Below are 27,086 nucleotides of genomic sequence, written 5' to 3'. Positions count from 1 at the left end.
TGTGTGGAGTCTGAAGAGATAGGCAAGATACTAAATGAATATTTTTCGTCAGTATTCACTCAGGAAAAAGATAATGTTGTGGAGGAGAATGCTGAGCCCCAGGTTAATAGATTAGATGGCATTGAGGTACGTAGGGAAGAGGTGTTGGCAATTCTGGACAGGCTGAAAATAGATAAGACCCCGGGACCTGATGGGATTTATCCTAAGATTCTCTGGGAGGCCAGGGAAGAGATTGCTGGACCTTTGGCTTTGATTTTTATGTCATCATTGGCTACAGGAATAGTGCCAGAGGACTGGAGGATAGCAAATGTGGTCCCTTTGTTCAAAAAGGGGAGCAGAGACAACCCCGGCAACTATAGACCGGTGAGCCTCACGTCTGTAGTGGGTAAAGTCTTGGAGGGGATTATAAGAGACAAGATTTATAATCATCTAGATAGGAATAATATGATCAGGGATAGTCAGCATGGCTTTGTGAAGGGTAGGTCATGCCTCACAAACCTTATCGAGTTCTTTGAGAAGGTGACTGAACAGGTAGACGAGGGTAGAGCAGTTGATGTGGTGTTTATGGATTTCAGCAAAGCGTTTGATAAGGTTCCCCACGGTAGGCTATTGCAGAAAATACGGAGGCTGGGGATTGAGGGTGATTTAGAGATGTGGATCAGAAATTGGCTAGCTGAAAGACAAAGGGTGGTGGTTGATGGGAAATGTTCAGAATGGAGTTCAGTTACAAGTGGAGTACCACAAGGATCTTTTCTGGGGCCGTTGCTGTTTGTCATTTTTATCAATGACCTAGAGGAAGGCGCAGAAGGGTGAGTGAGTAAATTTGCAGACGATACTAAAGTCGGTGGTGTTGTCGATAGTGTGGAAGGATGTAGCAGGTTACAGAGGGATATAGATAAGCTGCAGAGCTGGGCTGAGAGGTGGCAAATGGAGTTTAATGTAGAGAAGTGTGAGGTGATTCACTTTGGAAGGAATAACAGGAATACAAAGAACAAAGAACAAAGAAATGTACAGCACAGGAACAGGCCCTTCGGCCCTCCAAGCCCGTGCCGACCATGCTGCCCGACTAAACTACAATCTTCTACACTTCCTGGGTCCATATCCTTCTATTCCCATCCTATTCATATATTTATCAAGATGCCCCTTAAATGTCCCTATCGTCCCTGCTTCCACTACCTCCTCCGGTAGCGAGTTCCAGGCACCCACTACCCTCTGTGTAAAAAACTTGCCTCGTACATCTACTCTAAACCTTGCCCCTCTCACCTTAAACCTATGCCCCCTAGTAATTGACCCGTCTACCCTGGGGAAAAGCCTCTGACTATCCACTCTGTCTATGCCCCTCATAATTTTGTATACCTCTATCAGGTCTCCCCTCAACCTCCTTCGTTCCAGTGAGAACAAACCGAGTTTATTCAACCGCTCCTCATAGCTAATGCCCTCCATACCAGGCAACATTCTGGTAAATCTCTTCTGCACCCTCTCTAAAGCCTCCACATCCTTCTGGTAGTGTGGCGACCAGAATTGAACACTATACTCCAAGTGTGGCCTAACTAAGGTTCTATACAGCTGCAACATGACTTGCCAATTCTTATACTCAATGCCCCGGCCAATGAAGGCAAGCATGCCGTATGCCTTCTTGACTACCTTCTCCACCTGTGTCGCCCCTTTCAATGATCTGTGGACCTGTACTCCTAGATCTCTTTGACTTTCAATACTCTTGAGGGTTCTACCATTCACTGTATAATCCCTACCTGCATTAGACCTTCCAAAATGCATTACCTCACATTTGTCCGGATTAAACTCCATCTGCCATCTCTCCGCCCAAGTCTCCAGACAATCTAAATCCTGCTGTATCCTCCGACAGTCCTCATCGCTATCCACAATTCCACCAACCTTTGTGTCGTCTGCAAACTTACTAATCAGACCAGTTACATTTTCCTCCAAATCATTTATATATACTACAAACAGCAAAGGTCCCAGCACTGATCCCTGTGGAACACCACTGGTCACAGCCCTCCAATTAGAAAAGCATCCCTCCATTGCTACTCTCTGCCTTCTATGGCCTAGCCAGTTCTGTATCCAACTTGCCAACTCAACCCTGATCCCATGTGACTTCACCTTTTGTACTAGTCTACCATGAGGGACCTTGTCAAAGGCCTTACTGAAGTCCATATAGACAACATCTACTGCCCTACCTGCATCAATCATCTTAGTGACCTCCTCAAAAAACTCTATCAAGTTAGTGAGACACGACCTCCCCTTCACAAAACCGTGCTGCCTCTCACTAATAAGTCCATTTGCTTCCAAATGGGAGTAGATCCTCAATGTGATCTCAATGTGACCCAGGCTATCTACACACCCTTCTCCAGACTCAACATCTACCAATTTCTTCTCTTTGGTGAACAATGATGCAAAGTATTCATTTAGTACCTCGCCCATTTCCTCTGGCTCCACACATAGATTCCCTTGCCTATCCTTCAGTGGGCCAACCCTTTCCCTGGCTACCCTCTTGCTTTTTATGTACGTGTAAAAAGCCTTGGGATTTTCCTTAACCCTATTTGCCAATGACTTTTCGTGACCCCTTCTAGCCCTCCTGACTCCTTGCTTAAGTTCCTTCCTACTTTCCTTATATTCCACGCAGGCTTCGTCTGTTCCCAGCCTTTTAGCCCTGACAAATGCCTCCTTTTTATTTTTGACGAGGCCTACAATATCACTCCTCATCCAAGGTTCCCGAAAATTGCCGTATTTATCTTTCTTCCTCACAGGAACATGCCGGTCCTGTATTTCTTTCAACTGCCACTTGAAAGCCTCCCACATGTCAGATGTTGATTTGCCCTCAAACATCCGCCCCCAATCTATGTTCTTCAGTTCCCGCCTAATATTGTTATAATTAGCCTTTCCCCAATTTAGCACATTCATCCTCGGACCACTTTTATCCTTGTCCACCAGTACTTTAAAACTTACTGAATTGTGGTCACTGTTACCGAAATGCTCCCCTACTGAAACATCTACCACCTGGTCAGGCTCATTCCCCAATACCAGGTCCAGTACCGCCCCTTCCATAGTTGGACTGTCTACATATTGTTTTAAGAAGCCCTCCTGGATGCTCCTTACAAACTCCGCCCCATCTAAGCCCCTGGCACTAAGTGAGTCCCAGTCAATATTGGGGAAGTTGAAGTCTCCCATCACCACAACCCTGTTGTTTTTACTCTTTTCCAAAATCTGTCTACCTATCTGCTCCTCTATCTCCCGCTGGCTGTTGGGAGGCCTGTAGTATACCCCCAACATTGTGATTGCACCCTTCTTATTCCTGATCTCTACCTATATAGCCTCACTGCCCTCTGAGGTGTCCTCTCGCAGTACAGCTGTGATATTCTCCCGAACAAGTAGCGCAACTCCGCCTCCCCTTTTACATCCCCCTCTATCCCGCCTGAAACATTTAAATCCTGGAACGTTTAGCTGCCAATCCTGCCCTTCCCTCAACCAAGTCTCTGTAATGGCAACAACATCATAGTTCCAAGTACTAATCCAAGCTCTAAGTTCATCTGCCTTACCCGTAATGCTCCTTGCATTAAAACATATGCACTTCAGGCCACCAGACCTGCTGTGTTCAGCAACTTCTCCCTGTCTGCTCTGCCTCAGAGCCACACTGTCCCTATTCCCTAGTTTTCCCTCAATGCTCTCACCTTCTGACCTATTGCTCCTGTGTCCACCCCCCTGCCATGCGGAATATTTGGCTAATGGTAAAGTTCTTGAAAGTGTGGATGAGCAGAGGGATCTAGGTGTCCATGTACATAGATCCCTGAAAGTTGCCACCCAGGTTGATAGGGTTGTGAAGAAGGCCTATGGAGTGTTGGCCTTTATTGGTAGAGGGATTGAGTTCCGGAGTCAGGAGGTCATGTTGCAGCTGTACAGAACTCTGGTACGGCCGCATTTGGAGTATTGCGTACAGTTCTGGTCACCACATTATAGGAAGGACGTGGAGGCTTTGGAGCGGGTGCAGGGGAGATTTACCAGGATGTTGCCTGGTATGGAGGGAAAATCTTATGAGGAAAGGCTGATGGACTTGAGGTTGTTTTCGTTGGAGAGAAGAAGGTTAAGAGGAGACTTAATAGAGGCATACAAAATGATCAGGGGGTTGGATAGGGTGGACAGCGAGAGCTTTCTCCCGCGGATGGAAATGGCTGGCACGAGGGGACATAGCTTTAAACTGAGAGGTAATAGATATAGGACAGAGGTCAGAGGTAGGTTCTTTACGCAAAGAGTAGTGAGGCCGTGGAATGCCCTACCTGCTACAGTAGTGAACTCGCCAACATTGAGGGCATTTAAAAGTGTATTGGATAACCATATGGATGATAATGGCATAGTGTAGGTTAGATGGCTTTTGTTTCGGTGCAACATCGTGGGCCGAAGGGCCTGTACTGCGCTGTATTGTTCTATGTTCTATGTTCTATGTTTGAGGACTCTGGTCTGTACTCATTGGTGTTTAGAAGGATGAGAGGGGATCTTATTGAAACTTACAGGATACTGCGAGGCCTGGATAGAGTGGACGTGGAGAGGATGTTTCCACTTGTAGGAAAAACTAGAACGGCAGGACACCATCTCAGATTAAAGGGACGATCCTTTAAAACAGAGATGAGGAGGAATTTCTTCAGCCAGAGGCTGGTGAATCTGTGGAACTCTTGGCCGCAGAAGGCTGTGGAGGCCAAATCACCGAGTGTCTTTAAGACAGAGATAGATAGGTTCTTGATTAATAAGGGGATCAGAGGTTATGGGGAGAAGGCAGGAGAATGGGGATGAGAAACATATCAGCCATGATTGAATGGTGGAGCAGACTCGATGGGCCGAGTGGCCTAATTCTGCTCCTATGTCTTATGGTCTTATGGTTCTGTGGAGTGTGCAAACTCAACATTAATGAATCGTTATTCAGTAAATCAGTTTTGCTTTAAGTTAGAGATTGGTGGTTTCTTTCCAACCACACCATCAGACCATTCTGCATTACGAAGCAAAGAGTAACAATATATTACCACAGAGTAATATAACAGGCTAGAGTGTAATTGCATTCGAAAGGACACAGAGGAGATTTACCAGGATGTTGACAGGGATGGAGTTGTGAGGGAAGGTTGTGTCAGCTGTACAGCACGTTGAGACATTGGTGGTCATGAGAATTGCGATTCCGTTTAAATACACGCCGTGTTTTCTTCCTGTTTGTCAACAGCCTCATTGAGCAACAGAAATGGTTTTCATTTTGTTACCAACCCACAGTCATTGCAGAAACCTCTAGAATTCAGTCACATGTCCCATGACACCGGGGGGCATCCTGCCCTGTGCGTTCCTGTACTCAGCTCTTACCTCCGGAGATGGGAATTGAGTCGGGATCCTCCCGTCAATGGTGCATTTGACCAGCTTGTCTCCCAGGATGTTGTGTAGGTGCTGGGCCATCACCGTCTGCTGCTCAATGCTGCAGTGATTCTCCATGGACAGGATCACCGGGCACTCCGAAACCTGCAACCCATCAAAAACCATCAACAAAACTGCCCGACAGTGACACAGGACACAGCCCCTCCCCACCCACACCCTGCACCCCCCCACCCCACCCACACCCTGCACCCCTCCCCACCCACACCCCACACACCCCACACAGCTCACCCCCCCACCCACACCCTGCACCCCCCCACCCGCACCCCACCCCACCCCACCCTCCCACACACTCACCCCACCCACACCCACCCACACAGCTCACACCCCCACCCACCACCTGCACCCCCCCTCCCCACACCCCCCCACCCTCCCACACACCCACCCCACCCACGCCCTGCACCCCTCCCCACCCACACCCCACACAGCTCACCCCCCCACCCACACCCTGCACCCCCCCACCCCACCCCATCCTCCCACACCCACCCACACAGCTCACACCCCCACTCACACCCACACCCTCCCACACCCCACACACAGCTCACACCCCCACCCACATACACCCACATGCCCCAATCAAAACCCACACCCTAACTCACCCCCCCGCAGCCTCCCACACCCCACACACCCACCCACCCCACCATGCTGCTCTCACCCCACACCCACACCACTCACACTCCCAGACCTGGGTCCAGGACCCAACATTATCAACCGCTACGTGTCCAGGTCCAGAATCTTCCCCAACATCCGCCTCATAAAATCCACCTTGTCCCAAGTCGGGACATAAATATTCTCCAGGGCCCCCTCCCCCCCCCATCCACTCCAGCACCTCCCCCCCCCATCCACTCCAGCACCTCCCCTCCCCATCCACTCCAGCACCTCCCCTCATCCACTCCAGCTCACCCCCCATCCTCTCCGCCCCTCCCCATCCGCTCCAGCCCCTCCCCATCCGCTCCAGCCCCTCCCCATCCGCTCCAGCCCCTCCCCATCCGCTCCAGCCCCTCCCCATCCGCTCCAGCCCCTCCCCATCCGCTCCAGCCCCTCCCCATCCGCTCCAGCCCCTCCCCATCCTCTCCGCCCCCCCCATCCTCTCCGCCCCTCCCCATCCGCTCCAGCCCCTCCCCATCCGCTCCAGCCCCTCCCCATCCGCTCCAGCCCCTCCCCATCCGCTCCAGCCCCTCCCCATCCGCTCCAGCCCCTCCCCATCCGCTCCAGCCCCTCCCCATCCGCTCCAGCCCCTCCCCATCCGCTCCAGCCCCTCCCCATCCGCTCCAGCCCCTCCCCATCCGCTCCAGCCCCTCCCCATCCGCTCCAGCCCACCTCCATCCGCTCCAGCCCACCTCCATCCGCTCCAGCCCCTCCCCATCCGCTCCAGTCCCTCCCCATCCGCTCCAGCCCCTCCCCATCCGCTCCAGCCCCTCCCCATCCGCTCCAGCCCCTCCCCATCCGCTCCAGCCCCTCCCCATCCGCTCCAGCCCCTCCCCATCCGCTCCAGCCCCTCCCCATCCGCTCCAGCCCCTCCCCATCCGCTCCAGCCCCTCCCCATCCGCTCCAGCCCCTCCCCATCCACTCCAGCCCCTCCCCATCCGCTCCAGCCCCTCCCCATCCGCTCCAGCCCCTCCCCATCCGCTCCAGCCCCTCCCCATCCGCTCCAGCCCCTCCCCATCCGCTCCAGCCCCTCCCCATCCGCTCCAGCCCCTCCCCATCCGCTCCAGCCCCTCCCCATCCGCTCCAGCCCCTCCCCATCCGCTCCAGCCCCTCCCCATCCACTCCAGCCCCTCCCCATCCACTCCAGCCCCTCCCCATCCACTCCAGCCCCTCCCCATCCACTCCAGCCCCTCCCCATCCGCTCCAGCCCCTCCCCATCCGCTCCAGCCCCTCCCCATCCACTCCAGCCCACCTCCATTCACTCCAGCCCCCCCCCCATCCACTCCAGCTCCCCCCCCCATCCACTCCAGCCCCCCGCCCCCCATCCACTCCAGCTCCCCCCCCCCCATCCACTCCAGCTCCCCCCCCCCATCCACTCCAGCTCCCCCCTCACGGATCGCTCACAATGCGCCCCACCTCAAACGTCACCCTCATGTTCACCAACACCGCCACCCCCCTCACCTTCATATCCAGCCTCACCCATCCCTTCCTCCGCCTCGTCAGACCCCCAAACTACAGCTGTGTCTCCTGTAAATGCCACATCCGCCTTCAGACTTCTCAGGTGCAAGAACACACGTGACCATGTGGCCCATTCAACCCTCACACGTTCCAGGTGAGCAGCCTGGTCGGGGAGCTCCCCTCCAGAACTGTCCTCGGATGTCCGCCACCATCTCTCCCGTCCCAACTGCGCAACACCAACCGCGCCCATGTCAGTAACCCTCCCCCTCTCCACACCCCCACCCTCAAACAACCCCCCCCCCACGCCTACCTCCTGGTAACCCCCACCTCACTCCCGTTAATTAGCCCACCCAGCTAGCCCAAGGGGTTCAGTCCACCCCTCTCCCCCCCCCAGCCCAGCCCCTCACCCCCCCCAGCCCACCCCTCTCCACCCCAGCCCACCCCTCTCCCCCCCCAATCTACCCCTCTCCCCCCCCAATCTACCCCTCTCCCCCCCAATCCACCCCTCTCCCCCCCCAGTCCACCCCTCTTCCCCCCCCAGTCCACCCCTCTTCCCCCCCAGTCCACCCCCTCACCCCCAGCCCACCCCTCTCCACCCCCCCAGTCCACCCCCTCAGCCCCTCACCCCCAGCCCACCCCAGTCTACCCCCCTCACCCCCAGCCCACCCCCAGCCCACCCCTCTCCCCCCCAGTCCACCCCCCTCCCCCCCAGTCCACCCCCCTCCCCCACAGTCCACCCTCTTCCCCCCACAGTCCACCCTCTTCCCCCCACAGTCCACCCTCTTCCCCCCACAGTCCACCCTCTTCCCCCCCCCACAGTCCACCCTCTTCCCCCCCCACAGTCCACCCTCTTCCCCCCCCCACAGTCCACCCTCTTCCCCCCCCCACAGTCCACCCTCTTCCCCCCCCCACAGTCCACCCTCTTCCCCCCCCCACAGTCCACCCTCTTCCCCCCCCCCCACAGTCCACCCTCTCCCCCCCCCAGTCCACCCTCTTCCCCCCCCCCAGTCCACCCTCTTCCCCCCCCAGTCCACCCTCTCCCCCCCCAGTCCACCCTCTCCCCCCCCCCCAGTCCACCCTCTTCCCCCCCCCCCAGTCCACCCTCTCCCCCCCCCCAGTCCACTCTCTCCCCCCCCCAGTCCACCCTCTCCCCCCCCCCCCAGTCCACCCTCTCCCCCCCCAGTCTACCCTCTTCCCCCCCCCCAGTCCACCCTCTCCCCCCCCCCCAGTCCACCCTCTCCCCCCCCCCAGTCCACCCTCTCCCCCCCCCAGTCCACCCTCTTCCCCCCCCCAGTCCACCCTCTCCCCCCCCCAGTCCACCCTCTCCCCCCCCCCCAGTCCACCCTCTCCCCCCCCCCCCAGTCCACCCTCTCCCCCCCCCAGTCCACCCTCTCCCCCCCCCAGTCCACCCTCTCCCCCCCCCCAGTCCACCCTCTCCCCCCCCAGTCCACCCTCTCCCCCCCCCAGTCCACCCTCTCCCCCCCCCAGTCCACCCTCTGCCCCCCCCAGTCCACCCTCTGCCCCCCCCAGTCCACCCTCCCCCCCCCCCCGTCCACCCTCTCCCCCCCCCCCAGTCCACCCTCTCCCCCCCAGCCCACCCCAAAGAACAAAAGGCACATTCCCCATCGCCACTCTCCCGTCGAAACCCACTCCAAACTTTACCATAAACACCAAAAACACCAAGTTCCTCCCCAAAGTTCCGTGTCCTCCCCCTCCTCCCAGTCCATAGTCCCTCATTTCTATCACCTCCTCTGGCAAGTCAAAATAAACTCTTGATTATGATGTGTCACCCACAAGCGGGCCGGGTACAAAACCCCAAACTTCACTTCAAACTCCTCAAAGGGGGGCAGCCTTTACCCGGTTGATCCCGACTCTCCAGCTTGCCAACTCCACACCCAGGTCCGGGGAGACCCGCAGCTCCCTCCCTCCCCAGGGGCACCTCCTGGTCGGCTTCGCCCATTTCAAGATCTTTTCTGTGTCCAAGAATCGATGCCACCTCACCACCATCACCCTCGGCGGTTCCCTCGCCTGCGGCCCCCTCCTCAGTGGCCTGTGCGCCCGGTCCACCTCGAGGGGACAGTCAAAGGCCCCGTCCCCCATCAACTTCTCCAGCATCCTCGCCACATACCTGGAGGCCTTCACTCCGTCAGTGCCCTCAGGCACCCTGACCATCCTCAGGTTCTGTCTCCAGGACCTCTAACTTCTCGCAGCCTCTTCTGGCCGTCCAGAACCATCCACAACCTATGTCTTATGGCCTTATGTTCTTGATTAATAAGGGGATCAGGGGTTATGGGGAGAAGGCAGGATAATGGGGATTTGAGAATATCAGCCATGATTGAATGGTGGAGCAGACTCGATGGGCCGAGTGGCTTAATTCTGCTCCTATGTCTTATGGTCTAACTCTGCCTCCAACAAGGCCATCCACTCCTCATGCCCCCCTGCCACCTCCTGGATCGCCAGGCCCTGAGCCTCTAATCTCTGCTCCACTCTCTCAATCGCAGCTCTGAGCGGCTCCACCCCCTTAGCCAGGTCTTCCGAAGCCTCTTCCCTCTGCTGCTGGAATTGTCCGTCCGCAAACTCCACCATCTGCACCATCGACCACTGGGCCTCTGCCATCTTCACCTGAGGCGGATCACGAAAACCTTCCTGCTCCAGCTGCTCTCTCTTTCTCATGGTGCTTCTCGTCATCTGCTCCATACGCCAGGTTCACCAGAGGAGTATAACCTTCCCTGAGCACTCACACACCTTTTGCCCTCAGAATAACCCCCATACAGATGGGGAAAGACCAACAGATACATGAACACCGCCCAGTCCATCACACAAACCTGCCTCCCATCCATTGACTCCATCTACACCTCCCGCTGCCTGGGGAAAGCGGGCAGCATAATCAACGACCCCTCCCACCCGGCTTACTCACTCTTCCAACGTCTTCCATCGGGCAAGAGATACAGAAGTCTGAGAACACGCACGAACAGACTCAAAAACAGCTTCTCCAATGACCCTCTTATGGACTGAATTGATCTCTACTGAGTAGTACTACACTCCTTCCTGTATGCTTCACCCGTTGCCTGTGTCTATGTATTTACATTGCGTATTTATCGTATGTTTTATGTTTCTCATGTATGGAACGATCTGTCTGGACTGTACGCAGAACAATACTTTTCACTGTACCTCGGTACACCTGACAATAAACCCAAAACCAAATTCAAGAATCCTCCTTGAGCAAGAGACACCAAATGTGCGACCACTCACTCCATGGCCACCACCAGAAGTCCCCAAATTTCGATCTTGCTCATGTAGGTTTATTATTAAACCCACGTCCAAAGGCTCATTTGTAATCGTCTAGCCTCAAACTGTCTAGTCCCAAACTGTCTTCTTCTAAAGTGTAAACCACCTTGCTGGCAAGTTCTACTGATGTTAGGACCTTGAGGCATTTAACTAGCAAGTGGTTTTACTCTGAGGCAGGGGCGTTAGATCATTTCCCCTTTTACTCAACCTATTAATTCACTCTTACACCGTCCCCAAGAAATTGTTGTCATAAATTTAGAGTACCCAATTTCTTTTTCCAATTCAGGGGCAATTTAGCGTGGCCAATCCCCCTACCCTGCACATCTGTGGGTTGTGGGGGTGAAACCCACGCAGACACGGGGAGAATGCACAAACTCCACACGGACAGTGACCCAGAGCCGGGATCGAACCTGCGACCTCGGCGCCGTGAGGCAGCGGTGCTAACCGCTGTGCCACCATCATTGTTGTCATAAACCATATTCATTATTTCCCTCTTACAATCATCAATTGCCATAAAAACCCATCTGGTTCACTAATCTCATTTCGGGATGGAATTCTGCCGTCCTTACTTACTGGCCTCCTTCTGCTCCTAATTTCTATCCTTACCCCGGTCTGGCCTACATGTGACTCCAGACCCACAGCAATGTGGTTGATCTCTTAACTGCCCCTCAAGGGCAATTAGGGATTGACAATAAATGCCGGTGACACCCGCATCCCATCAAGGAATAAAGTTCCACACGGACTGCTGGGAGGTCATGAAGAACATTCTGGAAGCTGCACTTCCCACTGTTCCTCCACAGGCTGTCACTGGACCTCAAGGTTCAAAACCAATTGGCCACTCACTGTGGGGCACAGGTCAGTGCGTGACCTCCTCGCACACGTGCCAGTGCCTCGCCCGCATGTACCTACCATGAAGGCATACTTGTTGACCGCAGAGATGACATCTTTGAAGAGGATCTTGGAGGTCAGCGTGTGTCCGTGGTATACAACCGGTTCCAGGTGCGGTCCATCCCAGCAGTCAACCTCCACACATCGACACCCCTTTTTCAACGCTCTGAGGGGGAACATGGAGAATGGGAATCAGAGCTTTTCCCTATTTCTACAACCTGGAGACCAGGGGAGGAGCTGAGACCGGAGAGCCAGGTCTAGGGCAATGTGAGGTACCAGGCAGCTAACCTGAAACTTGGCCAGTGAGGTAGTGGAACTTTATAAGAGGTTCTCTGGGTTACTGGGGCCGCTCCTGGTTAAGGCTTTCAACGAGTCCAAGGAGCTGGGAGTATTCCCCCCAACGTTATCACAGGCACCAATTTCTCTCATCCTGAAGCGGGACAAGGATCTGGAGAGCTGTGGATCGTACAGGCCAATCTCCCTCTTGAATGTAGATGCCAAATTATTGGCAAAGATCCTGGCTACTTGAATAGAGGATTGTGTCCCGAAGATAATTGGGGAGGATCAGACGGGATTTGTAAACGGCAAGCACCTGACATCCAACATTAGACGGCTTCTTAATGTAATTATGCTGCCAGCGGAGGGGCGTGAGGCTGAGGTGGTAGTTGCCGTGGACGCGGAGAAGGCTTTCGACCGGGTGGAGTGGAAGTATCTGTGGGATATTTTAGCCAGGTTTGGGTTTGGGCAGGGATTTGTGGAGTGGGTCCGGCTGCTGTGCCAGGCCCCGGTGGTAAATGTAAGAACTAACCGAGTTCGGTCAGAATACTTTAGTCTTTGTCGGGGGACAAGGCAGGGATGCCCGCTCTCCCCATTACTGTTTGCCCTGGCCATAGAACCCTTAGCAATGGCTCTGAGAGCAGCGAATACCTGGAGGGGAATAGTGCGAGGGGGTGTGGAGCACAGGGTCTCTCTCTCTGTGGACGATTTGTTGCTTTATATCACGGACCCGGTGGGGGGATTACCGAAATCATGGAGGTATTAGGAGAATTTGGATGATTTTCAGGCTATAAGTTAAATATGGGAAAGAATGTTTGTGATTCAGGCCCGGGGGCAGGAAAGGAGGCTGAAGGTGCTACCTTTTAAAGTGGTTGGGAGGAGTTTTGGGTATCTGGGGGTTCAAGTGGCCAAGGATTGGGGGCAGCTTCACAAGTTAAATTGCTCAAAGCAGTGGATCAAATGAGAAGGGATTGTTGTAGATGGGACATGCTCTCGCTGACGCTGGCGGGGAGGGTTCAGACGGTGAAGATGACGGTCCTTCCGAGACTGCTTTTCTTTTTTCAGTATCTCCCGATTTTTGTCCCAAAGGTTTTCTTCAGAGGTATGAATGTGGCGATATCGAGGTTTATATGGGCGGGTAAAACGTGAAAGAGGACACTCCTGGAACGGGCCTGCGGGGAAGGGGACTGGCCCTCCCGAGCTTTATTAACTATTACTGGGTAGTGGGGGAGAGGTCGGTCTGGGAGCGGATGGAGGCAGCATTCTGCAAAGGTACGGGTCTGGAGGCTTTACTGACGGCGCCCCTGCGATCTCGCCGGCTCGGTACTCCACAAGTCCTGTGGTGGTGGCAGCTCTGAGGGTGTGGGGGCAATGGAGGCAGCATATGAGACTGGAGGGGGCATCAGTGTGGTCACCGAACTGTGACAATCCCCGGTTTGTCCCGGGGGGGCTGGATGGGGGCTTTAAGGTACGGCAGCGGGCAGGGACTGAGAGGTTTGGGGATCTATTCATCCAGGAGGGCTTTCCGACCTTGGGGACATTAGAGGAGGAGTTTGATTTACCGGGTGGGAACGGTGTTTCGGTATCTTCAAGTGTGAGACTTTGTACGGAGACAGGTCCCAAGCTTTCCTCGCCTCCCCCTGAGGGGACTACAGGATAAAGTGCTGTCAAAAACAGGAGTTGGAGGTGGGGAGGTTTCGGAGATATACAGGGAATTGTTAGAGTGGGAAGGGGCCCCTATCAGAGAGGTGAAGAGGACGTGGGAAGAGGAGCTAGGAGGGGAGCTGGAAACTGAACTGTGGGAAAAAGCCTTGAAAAGGGTAAATGCATCCTCGTCCTGTGCTAGACTCAGCTTGATTCAGTTCAAGGTGGTCCACAGGGCCCACATAACAGTAGCCCGGATGAGTAGGTTCTCCGAGGAGGTGGAGGACAGATGTGGGCGGTGTGGGGGTAGCCGGCCAACCATGTTCAAATGTTTTGGGCATGTCGGAAACTGAGGGAATTCTGGCAGGGATTTACAGATGTTATGTCGGAAGTCCTGGAAGGTAGGGTAACTCCGAGTCCAGAATTAGCAATATTTGGGGTGTCGGAAGTTCCGGGGGCAAAGGGGGGGGGGGGGAGGCCAATATCCTGACCTTCGCCTGGTGGCCCTGAGACGGATCTTGCTGAGATGGAGGGACTCGGAGCCCCCGAAATCAGGAGTGTGGGTCAGCGATATGGTCGGGTTCCTCTGTCTGGAGAAAATCAAGTTCGCTCTGAGAGGATCAATACAGGGATTCGCCTGGAGCTGGCGGCCGTTCATCGATTTCTTGAACAGAAACGGAACGTCAGCAGTGAGGGGGGAAAAGGAAAGGCGGGGGGGGGGGGGGGCGGAAAATAGGAGGCAGGGTAATGTTAAATAAGGACAAGGAATTTAGTATACAGGTAATTGGGGATAGGGCAGGAGAAGTGGGGTACGTGGTTTATTGTTACTTTAGGGAGTATTTTGTGCGTCGATCCGCGCGGTTGTTTTAGAAATGTAAATATGTTAAATTGTGAAAATTACAAATGCTTCAATAAAATATTTTCCAAACAAAAAAGAAGAGGTGATCAGTACTGTCGACAAGGGGCAGCCAGTCGATGTGGTATATTTGGACTTTCAGAAGGTGTTTGACAAAGTCCCGCATAAGAGATTATTGTGCAAAATTAAAGCACATGGGATTGGGGGAAATGTATTGAGGTGGATAGAAAACTGGTTGGCAGAGAGGAAACAAAGAGTAGGGATTAATGGGTCCTTTTCAAATTGTCAGGCAGTAACTAGTGGGGTACCACAGGGATCGGTGCTGGGACCCCAGCTATTCACAATATATATTAATGATTTGGATGAGGGAACAAAATGTAACATCTCAAAGTTTGCCGATGATACCAAATTAGGTGGGAGGGTGAATTGTGACGCGGATGCAGGGATCCTACAGCATGATCTGGACAGGCTGGGCGAGTGGGCAAATCAATGGCAGATGCAGTATAATTTGGATAAGTGTGAGGTTATTCACTTTGGAAGCAAAAACAAGAAGGCAGATTACTACCTAAATGGTTGTAAATTGGGAGAGGGGTGTGTGCAGCGGGACCTGGGTGTCCTTGTGCACCAGTCGCTGAAGGTAAGCATGAGGTGCAGCAGGCGGTAAAGAATACTAATGGTATGTTGGCCTTCATTGCGAGAGGTTTAGAGTATAGAAGCAGGGATGTGTTGCTGCAGTTGTACAGGGCCTTGGTGAGGCCACACCTGGAGTATTGTGAGCAGTTTTGGTCTCCTTCTCTGAGGAAGGATGTTCTTGCTCTCGAGGGAGTGCAGCGAAGGTTTACCAGACTGATTCCAGGGATGGCGGGACTGTCATATGAGGAGAGATTGACTAGGTCAGGATTGTTCTCGCTGGAGTTCAGAAGAATGAGGGGGGGATCTCATAGAGACTTATAAAATTCTAACAGGACTAGACAGGGAAGATGTTCCCAATGATGGGTGTGTCCAGAACCAGGGGTCACAGCCTGAGGATTCAGGGTAAACCATTTCGGACAGAGATAAGGAGACATTTCTTCACACAAAGAATGGTGAGCCTGTGGAATTCATTACCACAGGAAGTAGTTGATGCTAAAACATTGAATATATTCAAGAGGCGGCTGGATATAGCACTTGGGGAGAATGGGATCAAAGGCTATGGGGAGAAAGCAGGATTAGGCTATTGAGTTGGATGGTCAGCCATGATGGTGATGAATGGCGGAGCAGGCTCGAAGGGCCAAAAGCCTCCTCCTGCTCCTATCTTCCATGCATGTATGTATTTATGAAATGAATCTACTGCAAAAATCCCCTAGTCTCCACATTCCGGCGCCTGTTCGGGTACACAGAGGGAGAATTCAGAATGTCCAATCCACCTAACAGCACGTCTTTTGGGACTGTGGGAGGAAACCGGAGCACCCGGAGGAAACCCACGCAGACACGGGGAGAACGTGCAGACTCCGCACAGACAGTGACTCAGCCGGGAATCGAACCTGGGACCCTGGAGCTGTGAAGCACCAGTGTTAACCACTGTGCTACCGTGCTGCCCAATGTCGAGAGGTTTAGGGGGGGAATTCGAGAGAGAGATTGCAGGAATTCACGAAGCATTGCGATGCTGGAGGAGATTGCAGAGATCACTAAGGATTGAGGAATTGGAGGAGATTGCAGAGATCACGGAGGATTGAGGGATTGGAGGAGATTGCACAGATCACTGAGGATTGAGGGATTGGAGGAGATGGCAGAGATCACTGAGGATTGAGGGACTGGAGGAGATTGCAGAGATCACTGAGGATTGAGGGATTGGAGGAGATTGCAGAGATCACTGAGGATTGAGGGATTGGAGGAGATTGCAGAGATCACTGAGGATTGAGGGATTGGAGGAGATTGCAGAGATCACGGAGGATTGAGGGATTGGAGGAGATTGCAGAGATCACTGAGGATTGAGGGACTGGAGGAGATTGCAGAGATCACTGAGGATTGAGGGATTGGAGGAGATTGCAGAGATCACGGAGGATTGAGGGACTGGAGGAGATTGCAGAGATCACGGAGGATTGAGGGATTGGAGGAGATTGCAGAGACTATGGGGGGTTGAGGAATTGGAAGATTGCAGAAATCACAGAGCATTGGGGGGATTGAAGGAGATTGCAGAGACCATGGAGGATTGAGGGATTAGAGGAGATTGCAGAGACCATGGAGGATTGAGGGATTGGAGGAGATTGCAGAGACTATGGAGGATTGAGGGATTGGCGGAGATTGCAGAGACTATGGAGGATTGAGGGATTGGAGGAGATTGCAGAGACTATGGAGGATTGAGGGATTGGAGGAGATTGCAGAAATCACAGAGCATTGGGGGGATTGAAGGAGAATCACAGGGGATTGGAGAAGATTGCAGAGATTAGAGAGGTTGGAGGGATTGGAGGAGATGGCAGACATCATGGAGAATTGAAGCATTGGAGGAGATTGAACAAATCACGGAGAATTGAGGGATTATAAGAAATTGCAGAAATCACGGAGCATTGAGCCATTGGAGGAGATTGCAGAGATCATGGACGATTAAGGCACTGTAGGCGATTGCAGCTATCACTGACGATTTGGGGATTGGAGGAGATTGCAGAGATCAGGGAGGTGGATGGCATGGTAGCACAGTGGTTAGCACTGTTGCTTCACAGCTCCACGGTCCCGGGTTCAATTCCGGCTTGGGTCACTGTCTGTGTGGAGTCTGCACGTTCTCCCCGTGTCTGTGTGGGTTTCCTCCGGGTGCTCCGGTTTCCTCCCACAAGTCCCAAAAGACGTGCTGTTAGGTGAATTGGATATTCTGAATTCTCCCTCTGTGTACCCGAACAGGCACCGGAGTGTGGCGGCTAGGGGCTTTTCACAGTAACTTCATTGCAGTGTTAATGTAAACCTACTTGTGACAATAAAGATTGTTATTATTATTATTCTAAGGATTGGGACGGCTGGAGGAGATTGTAGAGGTTTGGAGGTTTGGAGGAGATTGTTGAGATCATGGAGTATTGAGGGACTGGAGGGGATTGTAGAGATCATGGAGGATTGAGGGACTGGAGGGGATTGTAGAGATCATGGAGGATTGAGGGATTGGAGGGGATTGTAGAGATCATGGAGGATTGAGGGGTTGGAGAAGATTGAAATGAAAAATAAAATGAAAATCGCTTGTTGTCACAAGTAGGCTTCAAATGAAGTTTGTGAAAAGCCCCTAGTCGCCACATTCCGGCACATGTCCGGGGAGGCTGGTACGGGATTGCAGAGATTCAAAGATGATTGAGGGATTTGGGAGATTACAGAGATCGGGAGGATTGAGGGATTGGAGGAGATTGCAGAGATTCGGGGAGGATTGAGGGATTGTAGGAGAATGCAGAGATTCGGGGAGGATTGAGGGATTGTAGGAGAATGCAGAGATTCAGGAAGGATTGAGGCATTGTAGGAGAATGCAGAGATTAGAAGGGGATTGGTAATGGAGGAGTTTACAGAGATTCGGGGGGGATTGAGTGATTGGAGGAGAATGCAGAGATTCGGGGGGGGATTGAGTGATTGGAGGAGAATGCAGAGATTCGGGGGGGGGGTTGAGGGATTGGAGGAGAATGCAGAGATTCGGGGGGGATTGAGTGATTGGAGGAGAATGCAGAGATTCGGGGGGGATTGAGGGATTGGAGGGGAATGCAGAGATTAGAAGGGGATTGGTAATGGAGGAGATTACAGAGATTCGGGGGGGATCGAGGGATTGGAGGGGAATGCAGAGATTCGGGGAGGATTGAGGGATTGTAGGAGAATGCAGAGATTCAGGAAGGATTGAGGCATTGTAGGAGAATGCAGATATTAGAAGGGGATTGGTAATGGAGGAGATTACAGAGACTCGGGGGGGATTGAGTGATTGGAGGGGAATGCAGAGATTCGGGGGGGATTGAGTGATTGTAGGAGAATGCAGAGATTCGGGGGGGATTGAGGGATTGTAGGAGAATGCAGATATTAGAAGGGGATTGGTAATGGAGGAGGTTACAGAGATTCGGGGGGGATTGAGTGATTGGAGGAGAATGCAGAGATTCGGGGGGGATTGAGGGATTGGAGGAGAATGCAGAGATTCGGGGGGGATTGAGTGATTGGAGGAGAATGCAGAGATTCGGGGGGGATTGAGGGATTGGAAGGGAATGCAGAGATTCGGGGAGGATTGCGGCATTGTAGGAGAATGCAGAGATTAGAAGGGGATTGGTAATGGAGGAGATTACAGAGATTCTGGGGGGATTGAGGGATTGTAGGAGATTACAGAGATTCGGAGGGAATTGCGAGATTGGAGGAGATTACAGAGATTAGGGAGGATTGGTAATGGAGGAGATTACAGAGATCACAGCGGATTTGAAAATAAGGATGCAAATTTTAAAATCAATGCAAAGGTGGAACGGGTCCCAATAAGGGTCAGTGAGTAAAGGGGTTAATATGGAATGGGACACAGTGCAAATGAAACTCTGGGTAAGCTGTAGCATCCAGTGAGTAGGATGAGTTGTGTCAATACCTGATGTAACCTTCCACGCTGCTGTGTCCACACAGCTGGTCCTCCATCAGATATGTGTTGTGCGATGAAGAGATAAAGTAATGGCAGATTGGCTGTGACATGTCCTGGTATCGAGACTCATGTTTGGAATTAAAGATAGACTCATCAGGAGAGCAGAGGTACATGAGGAACCCATCGAGGGTCATAGCATGAAGCTTCCTGGCTGAAAACACACAGATGGTAAATAAAATTACGGATTATTCGAACATCAGAGATACAAAGTCAGCAGGAAAATCAAAAATCACCTCTCGGCCAATCAAGGAACTGAACAACACACCGTTCCCTCGGCCCCGGGGACAGAGCGCTCCCTCGGCCCCGGGGACAGAGCGCTCCCTCGGCCCCGGGGACAGAGCGCTCCCTCGGCCCCGGGGACAGAGCGCTCCCTCGGCCCCGGGGACAGAGCGCTCCCTCGGCCCCGGGGACAGAGCGCTCCCTCGGCCCCGGGGACAGAGCGCTCCCTCGGCCCCGGGGACAGAGCGCTCCCTCGGCCCCGGGGACAGAGCGCTCCCTCGGCCCCGGGGACAGAGCGCTCCCTCGGCCCCGGGGACAGAGCGCTCCCTCGGCCCCGGGGACAGAGCGCTCCCTCGGCCCCGGGGACAGAGCGCTCCCTCGGCCCCGGGGACAGAGCGCTCCCTCGGCCCCGGGGACAGAGCGCTCCCTCGGCACCGGGGACAGAGCGCTCCCTCGGCACCGGGGACAGAGCGCTCCCTCGGCACCGGGGACAGAGCGCTCCCTCGGCACCGGGGACAGAGCGCTCCCTCGGCACCGGGGACAGAGCGCTCCCTCGGCACCGGGGACAGAGCGCTCCCTCGGCACCGGGGACAGAGCGCTCCCTCGGCACCGGGGACAGAGCGCTCCCTCGGCCCCGGGGACAGAGCGCTCCCTCGGCCCCGGGGACAGAGCGCTCCCTCGGCCCCGGGGACAGAGCGCTCCCTCGGCCCCGGGGACAGAGCGCTCCCTCGGCCCCGGGGACAGAGCGCTCCCTCGGCCCCGGGGACAGAGCGCTCCCTCGGCCCCGGGGACAGAGCGCTCCCTCGGCACCGGGGACAGAGCGCTCCCTCGGCACCGGGGACAGAGCGCTCCCTCGGCACCGGGGACAGAGCGCTCCCTCGGCACCGGGGACAGAGCGCTCCCTCGGCACCGGGGACAGAGCGCTCCCTCGGCACCGGGGACAGAGCGCTCCCTCGGCACCGGGGACAGAGCGCTCCCTCGGCACCGGGGACAGAGCGCTCCCTCGGCACCGGGGACAGAGCGCTCCCTCGGCACCGGGGACAGAGCGCTCCCTCGGCACCGGGGACAGAGCGCTCCCTCGGCACCGGGGACAGAGCGCTCCCTCGGCACCGGGGACAGAGCGCTCCCTCGGCACCGGGGACAGAGCGCTCCCTCGGCACCGGGGACAGAGCGCTCCCTCGGCACCGGGGACAGAGCGCTCCCTCGGCACCGGGGACAGAGCGCTCCCTCGGCACCGGGGACAGAGCGCTCCCTCGGCACCGGGGACAGAGCGCTCCCTCGGCACCGGGGACAGAGCGCTCCCTCGGCACCGGGGACAGAGCGCTCCCTCGGCACCGGGGACAGAGCGCTCCCTCGGCACCGGGGACAGAGCGCTCCCTCGGCACCGGGGACAGAGCGCTCCCTCGGCACCGGGGACAGAGCGCTCCCTCGGCCCCGGGGACAGAGCGCTCCCTCGGCCCCGGGGACAGAGCGCTCCCTCGGCCCCGGGGACAGAGCGCTCCCTCGGCCCCGGGGACAGAGCGCTCCCTCGGCCCCGGGGACAGAGCGCTCCCTCGGCACCGGGGACAGAGCGCTCCCTCGGCACCGGGGACAGAGCGCTCCCTCGGCACCGGGGACAGAGCGCTCCCTCGGCACCGGGGACAGAGCGCTCCCTCGGCCCCGGGGACAGAGCGCTCCCTCGGCACCGGGGACAGAGCGCTCCCTCGGCACCGGGGACAGAGCGCTCCCTCGGCCCCGGGGACAGAGCGCTCCCTCGGCACCGGGGACAGAGCGCTCCCTCGGCACCGGGGACAGAGCGCTCCCTCGGCACCGGGGACAGAGCGCTCCCTCGGCACCGGGGACAGAGCGCTCCCTCGGCTGCGGGGACAGAGCGCTCCCTCCGCACTGGGACAGAGCGCTCCCTCCGCACTGGGACAGAGCGCTCCCTCCGCACTGGGACAGAGCGCTCCCTCCGCACTGGGACAGAGCGCTCCCTCCGCACTGGGACAGAGCGCTCCCTCCGCACTGGGACAGAGCGCTCCCTCCGCACTGGGACAGAGCGCTCCCTCCGCACTGGGACAGAGCGCTCCCTCCGCACTGGGACAGAGCGCTCCCTCCGCACTGGGACAGAGCGCTCCCTCCGCACTGGGACAGAGCGCTCCCTCCGCACTGGGACAGAGCGCTCCCTCGGCACTGGGACAGAGCGCTCCCTCCGCAATGGGACAGAGCGCTCCCTCCGCACTGGGACAGAGCGGACTTCCGGGTGCGGCGATGACCAGTTAAGTCGCACGTTTTGGCGGCTCCCGGTGGAACGGACTTTTGGGCTCTTAATCGGAGCCCAAAAGGCAATTTTAACGGCTAAAATCACTGTGCGGTAAACCAGAAGGGAATCCCCCCTGGACACGGATGGAAAAAGGAGAGGAAGGAGGCCGGATTGTGGTGGATCCTCTAGAGCAGCGGCAAGGAAGGCAAGCACAAAGCAAGATGGCATCGGAAGGAGGCAGTTTAATATGGGGCCCTGACCAACAAGAGTTCCTGCGGCGTTGCGTGGAAGAACTTAAAAAGGAGATGAAGAAGGAGCTGTTGGCCCCGATATTACAGGCGATTGAAGGGCTCAAGGAGGAGCAAAAGACCCAGGAGCAGGAGCTTTGGGTCGTGAAGGCAAAGGCTGCTGAGAATGAGGACGACATACAGGGCCTGGTGGTGAAAACGGAGACGCACGAGGCACAACACAAAAGGTGTGTGGAAAGGCTGGAGGTGCTGGAGAATAATGCGAGGAGGAAGAATTTAAGGATTCTTGGTCTTCCCGAAGGTGCAGAAGGGGCGGACGTCGGGGCATATGTGAGCACGATGCTGCATTCGTTAATGGGATCTGAGGCCCCGACGGGGCCGCTGGAGGTGGAGGGAGCCTATCGAGTTATGGCGCGAAGACCGAGGGCTGGAGAAATTCCTCGAGCCATAGTGGTGTGATTTCTCCGATATAAGGACAGAGAGATGGTCCTCAGATGGGCAAAGAAAACTCGGAGCAGTAGGTGGGAGAACGCGGTGATCCGCGTATATCAAGATTGGAGTGCGGAGGTGGCGAGAAGGAGGGCAAGTTTTAATCGGGCCAAGGCGGTGCTGCACAAAAGGAAGGTTAAATTTGGAATGCTGCAGCCGGCAAGACTGTGGGTCACATATCAAGGGAAACACCACTACTTTGAAACGGCAGAAGAGGCGTGGACATTTATTGTCGAGGAGAAACTGGAATAAGCACGTTTGGGACAAAGTGGTGGGGCGAATGTGTGGGGTGAAGAGGGGGGGAAAAGGGGGAAGAGATGAATTCCCAAGTTGTTAATCCTGCGACCCTGTAACTTTTCTCTCTTCCCCATGTCGTGGGGGAGGGGGGAGGGAGGATGAGGAGCTGGGGGCGCCGGCCATTGGGGGTGGGGCCAAATGGGAAGCGCGGGCTTTGTTCCGCGCTATGGTAATCATGGCGGGAACAGGGAAGCAGGAAGGAGGGGGCCTCGCACAGTGGGAGCCGAGGTCATGGGGGGAAGCCGAGGTCGGCCAGAGTTTGCTGACTTCTGGGAGCAACATGGGGGGTGCAATTACGCTAGTGAGGGATCTAGCGGGGGGGGGGGGGGGTGGGGGGGGGGGTTAACTGGGTTGCTGCTGCTGGGGAGAAGGGGGAGCTGGTATGGGGTGGGGTGGTCGGGGCGGGAGGGCGCCGCTGGGGGGAGATACGGCTACGTGGGAACCGGGTGAGGAGCTGGATTGAAAAAGGAGATGGCTAGTCGACAAGGGGGGGGGTAAAGAGCCCCCCAACCCGGTTGATCACGTGGAATGTGAGAGGGCTGAACGGGTCGATAAAGAGGGCACGGGTACTCGCACACCTAAAGAAACTTAAGGCAGATGTTGTTATGCTGCAGGAGACGCATCTGAAACTGATAGACCAGGTCAGACTACGCAAAGGATGGGTGGGGCAGGTGTTTCATTCGGGGCTAGACGCAAAAAACAGGGGGGTGGCCATACTAGTGGGGAAGTGGGTAATGTTTGAGGCAAAGACCATAGTGGCGGATAGTGGGGGCAGATACGTGATGGTGAGTGGCAAATTGCAAGGGGAGGCGGTGGTATTAGTGAACGTGTATGCCCCGAACTGGGATGATGCCAACTTTATGAGGTGTATGTTAGGACGTATCCCGGACCTAGAGGTGGGGAAGTTGGTAATGGGGGGAGATTTTAATACGGTGCTGGACCCAGGGCTGGACAGATCGAGGTCCAGGACCAGCAGGAGGCCAGCTGCAGCTAGGGTGCTTAAGGACTTTATGGAGCAGATGGGAGGAGTAGATCCCTGGAGATTTAGTAGACCTAGGAGTAAGGAGTTTTCGTTTTTCTCCTATGTCCACAAAGTTTATTCACGGATAGACTTTTTTGTTTTGGGAAGGGCACTGATCCCGAAGGTGACGGGGATGGAGTACACGGCTATAGCTATTTCGGATCATGCTCCACATTGGGTGGACCTGGAGATAGGGGAGGAAAAAGAACAGCGTCCACCCTGGAGAATGGACATGGGATTATTGGCAGATGAAGGGGTGTGTTTAAGGGTGAGGGGGGTGTATTGAAAGGTACTTGGAACTCAATGATAATGGGGAGGTCCAGGTGGGAGTGGTCTGGGAGGCGCTGAAGGCAGTGGTTAGAGGGGAGCTGATATCTATTAGGGCACATAAAGGAAAGCAGGAGGGTAGGGAAAGGGAGCGATTGTTGAAAGAACTTCTGAGGGTGGACAGGCAATATGCGGAGGCACCGGAGGAGGGACTGTACAGGGAAAGGCAAAGGCTACATGTAGAATTTGACTTGTTGACTACGGGTAATGCAGAGGCACAATGGAGGAAGGCACAGGGTGTACAGTACGAATACGGGGAGAAGGCGAGCAGGTTGCTGGCCCACCAACTGAGGAAAAGGGGAGCAGCGAGGGAGATAGGGGGGGTGAGAGATGAGGAGGGAGAGATGGAGCGGGGAGCGGAGAGTGTGAATGGAGTGTTCAAGGCATTTTATGAAAGATTATATGAAGCTCAGCCCCCGGAAGGGAAGGAGAGAATGATGTGCTTTCTGGATCAGCTGGAATTCCCCAAGGTGGAGGGGCAGGAGAGGGCGGGACTGGGAACACAGATTGAGATGGAGGAAGTAGTGAAAGGGATTGGGAGCATGCAGGCGGGGAAGGCCCCGGGACCAGACGGATTCCCAGTTGAATTCTACAGGAAATATATGGACTTGCTGGCCCTGCTACTGATGAGAACCTTTAATGAGGTGAGGGAAAGGGTGCAGCTGCCCCCGACTATGTCAGAGGCAACGATATCGCTCCTCCTAAAGAAGGAAAAAGACCCGCTGCAATGCGGGTCCTATAGGCCTATTTCCCTCCTGAATGTGGACGCTAAGATTCTGGCCAAGGTAATGGCAACGAGGATAGAGGATTGTGTCCCGGGGGTGGTTCATGAGGACCAAACTGGGTTTGTGAAGGGGAGACAGCTGAATACAAATATACGGAGGCTGCTAGGGGTAATGATGATGCCCCCACCAGAGGGGGAAGCGGAGATAGTGGTGGCGATGGATGCCGAGAAAGCATTTGATAGAGTGGAGTGGGATTATTTGTGGGAGGTGTTGAGGAGATTTGGCTTTGGAGATGAGTATATTAGATGGGTACAGCTGCTGTATAGGGCCCCGATGGCGAGCGTGGTCACGAATGGACGGGGGTCCGATTATTTTCGGCTTCATAGAGGGACGAGGCAGGGATGTCCTCTGTCCCCGTTATTGTTTGCACTGGCGATTAAGCCCCTGACCATAGCATTGAGGGGTTCCAGGAAGTGGAGGGGAGTACTCAGGGAGGAGAAGAACACCGGGTACCTCTGTATGCGGATGATCTGTTGCTATATGTGGCGGACCCGGCGGAGGGGATGCCAGAGATAATGCGGACACTTGGGGAGTTTGGGGATTTTTCAGGGTATAAATTGAACATGGGGAAAAGTGAGTTGTTTGTGGTGCATCCAGGGGAGCAGAGCAGAGAAATAGAGGACTTACCGCTGAGGAAGGTAACAAGGGACTTTCGGTACTTGGGGATCCAGATAGGCAAGAATTGGGGTACATTACATAGGCTTAACTTAACGCGGTTGGTGGAACAGATGGAGGAGGACTTTAAGAGATGGGACACGGTGTCCCTGTCATTGGCAGGTAGGGTGCAGGCGGTTAAAATGGTGGTCCTCCTGAGATTCCTTTTTGTGTTTCAGTGCCTCCCGGTGGTGGTCACGAAGGCTTTTTTCAAAAGAATCGAGAAGAGTATTATGAGTTTTGTGTGGGCCGGGAAGACCCCGAGAGTGAGGGGGGGATTTTTGCAGCGCAGTAGGGACAGGGGGGGGCTGGCACTACCGAGCCTAAGTGAGTACTACTGGGCTGCCAATATTTCAATGGTGTGTAAGTGGATGGGAGAAGAGGAGGGAGCGGCGTGGAAGAGATTGGAGAGGGCGTCCTGCAGGGGGACTAGCCTACAGGCTATGGTGACGGCACCATTGCCGTTCTCACCGAAGAAATACACCACAAGCCCGGTGGTGGTGGCTACATTGAAAATTTGGGGGCAGTGGAGACGGCATAGGGGAAAGACGGGAGCCTCGGTGCAGTCCCCGATAAGAAATAACCATAGGTTTGCTCCGGGGAGAACGGATGGGGGATTTGGAGCATGGCAAAGAGCAGGGGTAGCACAATTGAGAGATCTGTTCGTAGATGGGACGTTTGCGAGTCTGGGAGCGCTGACCAAAAAATATGGGTTGCCCCAAGGGAATGTATTTCGGTATATGTAACTGAGGGCTTTTGCGAGGCAACAGGTGAGGGAATTCCCGCAGTTCCCGACGCAGGAGGTGCAGGATAGAGTGATCTCAGAGACATGGGTGGGGGATGGTAAGGTGTCGGACATATATAGGGAAATGAGGGACGAGGGGGAGATCATGGTAGATGAGCTGAAAGGGAAATGGGAAGAAGAGCTGGGGAGGAGATTGAGGAGGGGCTGTGGGCCGACGCCCTACGTAGGGTAAACTCATCGTCCTCGTGTGCCAGGCTAAGCCTGATACAATTTAAGGTGTTACACAGGGCGCATATGACTGGAGCACGGCTCAGTAAATTTTTTGGGATAGAGGATAGGTGTGCGAGATGCTCGAGAAGCCCAGCGAATCACACCCACATGTTCTGGTCATGTCCGGCACTACAGGGGTTTTGGGTGGGGGTGACAAAGGTGCTTTCGAAGGTAGTGGGGGTCCGGGTCGAACCAAGCTGGGGGTTGGCTATATTCGGGGTTGCAGAAGAGCCGGGAGTGCAGGAGGCGAGAGAGGCCGATGTTTTGGCCTTTGCGTCCCTAGTAGCCCTGCGCAGGATATTGTTAATGTGGAAGGAAGCCAAGCCCCCGGGGGTGGAGACCTGGATAAATGACATGGCGGGGTTTATAAAGTTAGAACGGATTAAGTTCGTACTAAGGGGTTCGGCTCAAGGGTTCACCAGGCGGTGGCAACCGTTCGTCGAATACCTCGCAGAAAGATAGAGAAGATAGAGGGAATGGAAAAGAAGAAGACAACAGCAGCAACCCAGGGGAGGGGGGGGGGGGGGTGGAGAGAGGAATCGGACAGACTCTCAGGGATGTTATTGTATATGTATAGGCACTTGTTTTAGGTCATGTATATTGGACTGTTGGGTTGTATCTTTGGAGAGTATTTATTTTTGACAAGGCAGTTGCCATTTAGTTTGTTTTTTGTTCTTGTTTATATATTATTTATTTATTTGTTTAAA

At 55.0% G+C, this 27,086-nt stretch overlaps 1 protein-coding gene across 1 annotated transcript in view; it reads right to left on the bottom strand.

The window, feature by feature from the left end:
- The window catches only part of plcd4a (phospholipase C, delta 4a), a 117,433-nt gene that overhangs the window by 70,075 nt on the left and 20,272 nt on the right, over window positions 1–27,086 (bottom strand). Inside the window, exons 4-6 of the mRNA XM_072468692.1 lie at window positions 19,032–19,233; window positions 11,722–11,866; window positions 5,353–5,505 (exon numbers count right to left, since the gene is read on the bottom strand). Coding sequence (XP_072324793.1) covers window positions 5,353–5,505; window positions 11,722–11,866; window positions 19,032–19,233 — 500 coding nt within the window. The remainder of the gene's footprint in view (window positions 1–5,352; window positions 5,506–11,721; window positions 11,867–19,031; window positions 19,234–27,086) is intronic.

The sequence above is a fragment of the Scyliorhinus torazame genome, chromosome 2 (genome assembly GCF_047496885.1).
Source record: "Scyliorhinus torazame isolate Kashiwa2021f chromosome 2, sScyTor2.1, whole genome shotgun sequence".
Classification (NCBI taxonomy): domain Eukaryota; kingdom Metazoa; phylum Chordata; class Chondrichthyes; order Carcharhiniformes; family Scyliorhinidae; genus Scyliorhinus; species Scyliorhinus torazame.
The sequence above is the reverse complement of the archived record's forward strand: the minus strand, read 5'-3'. Positions and strand labels throughout refer to the sequence as shown.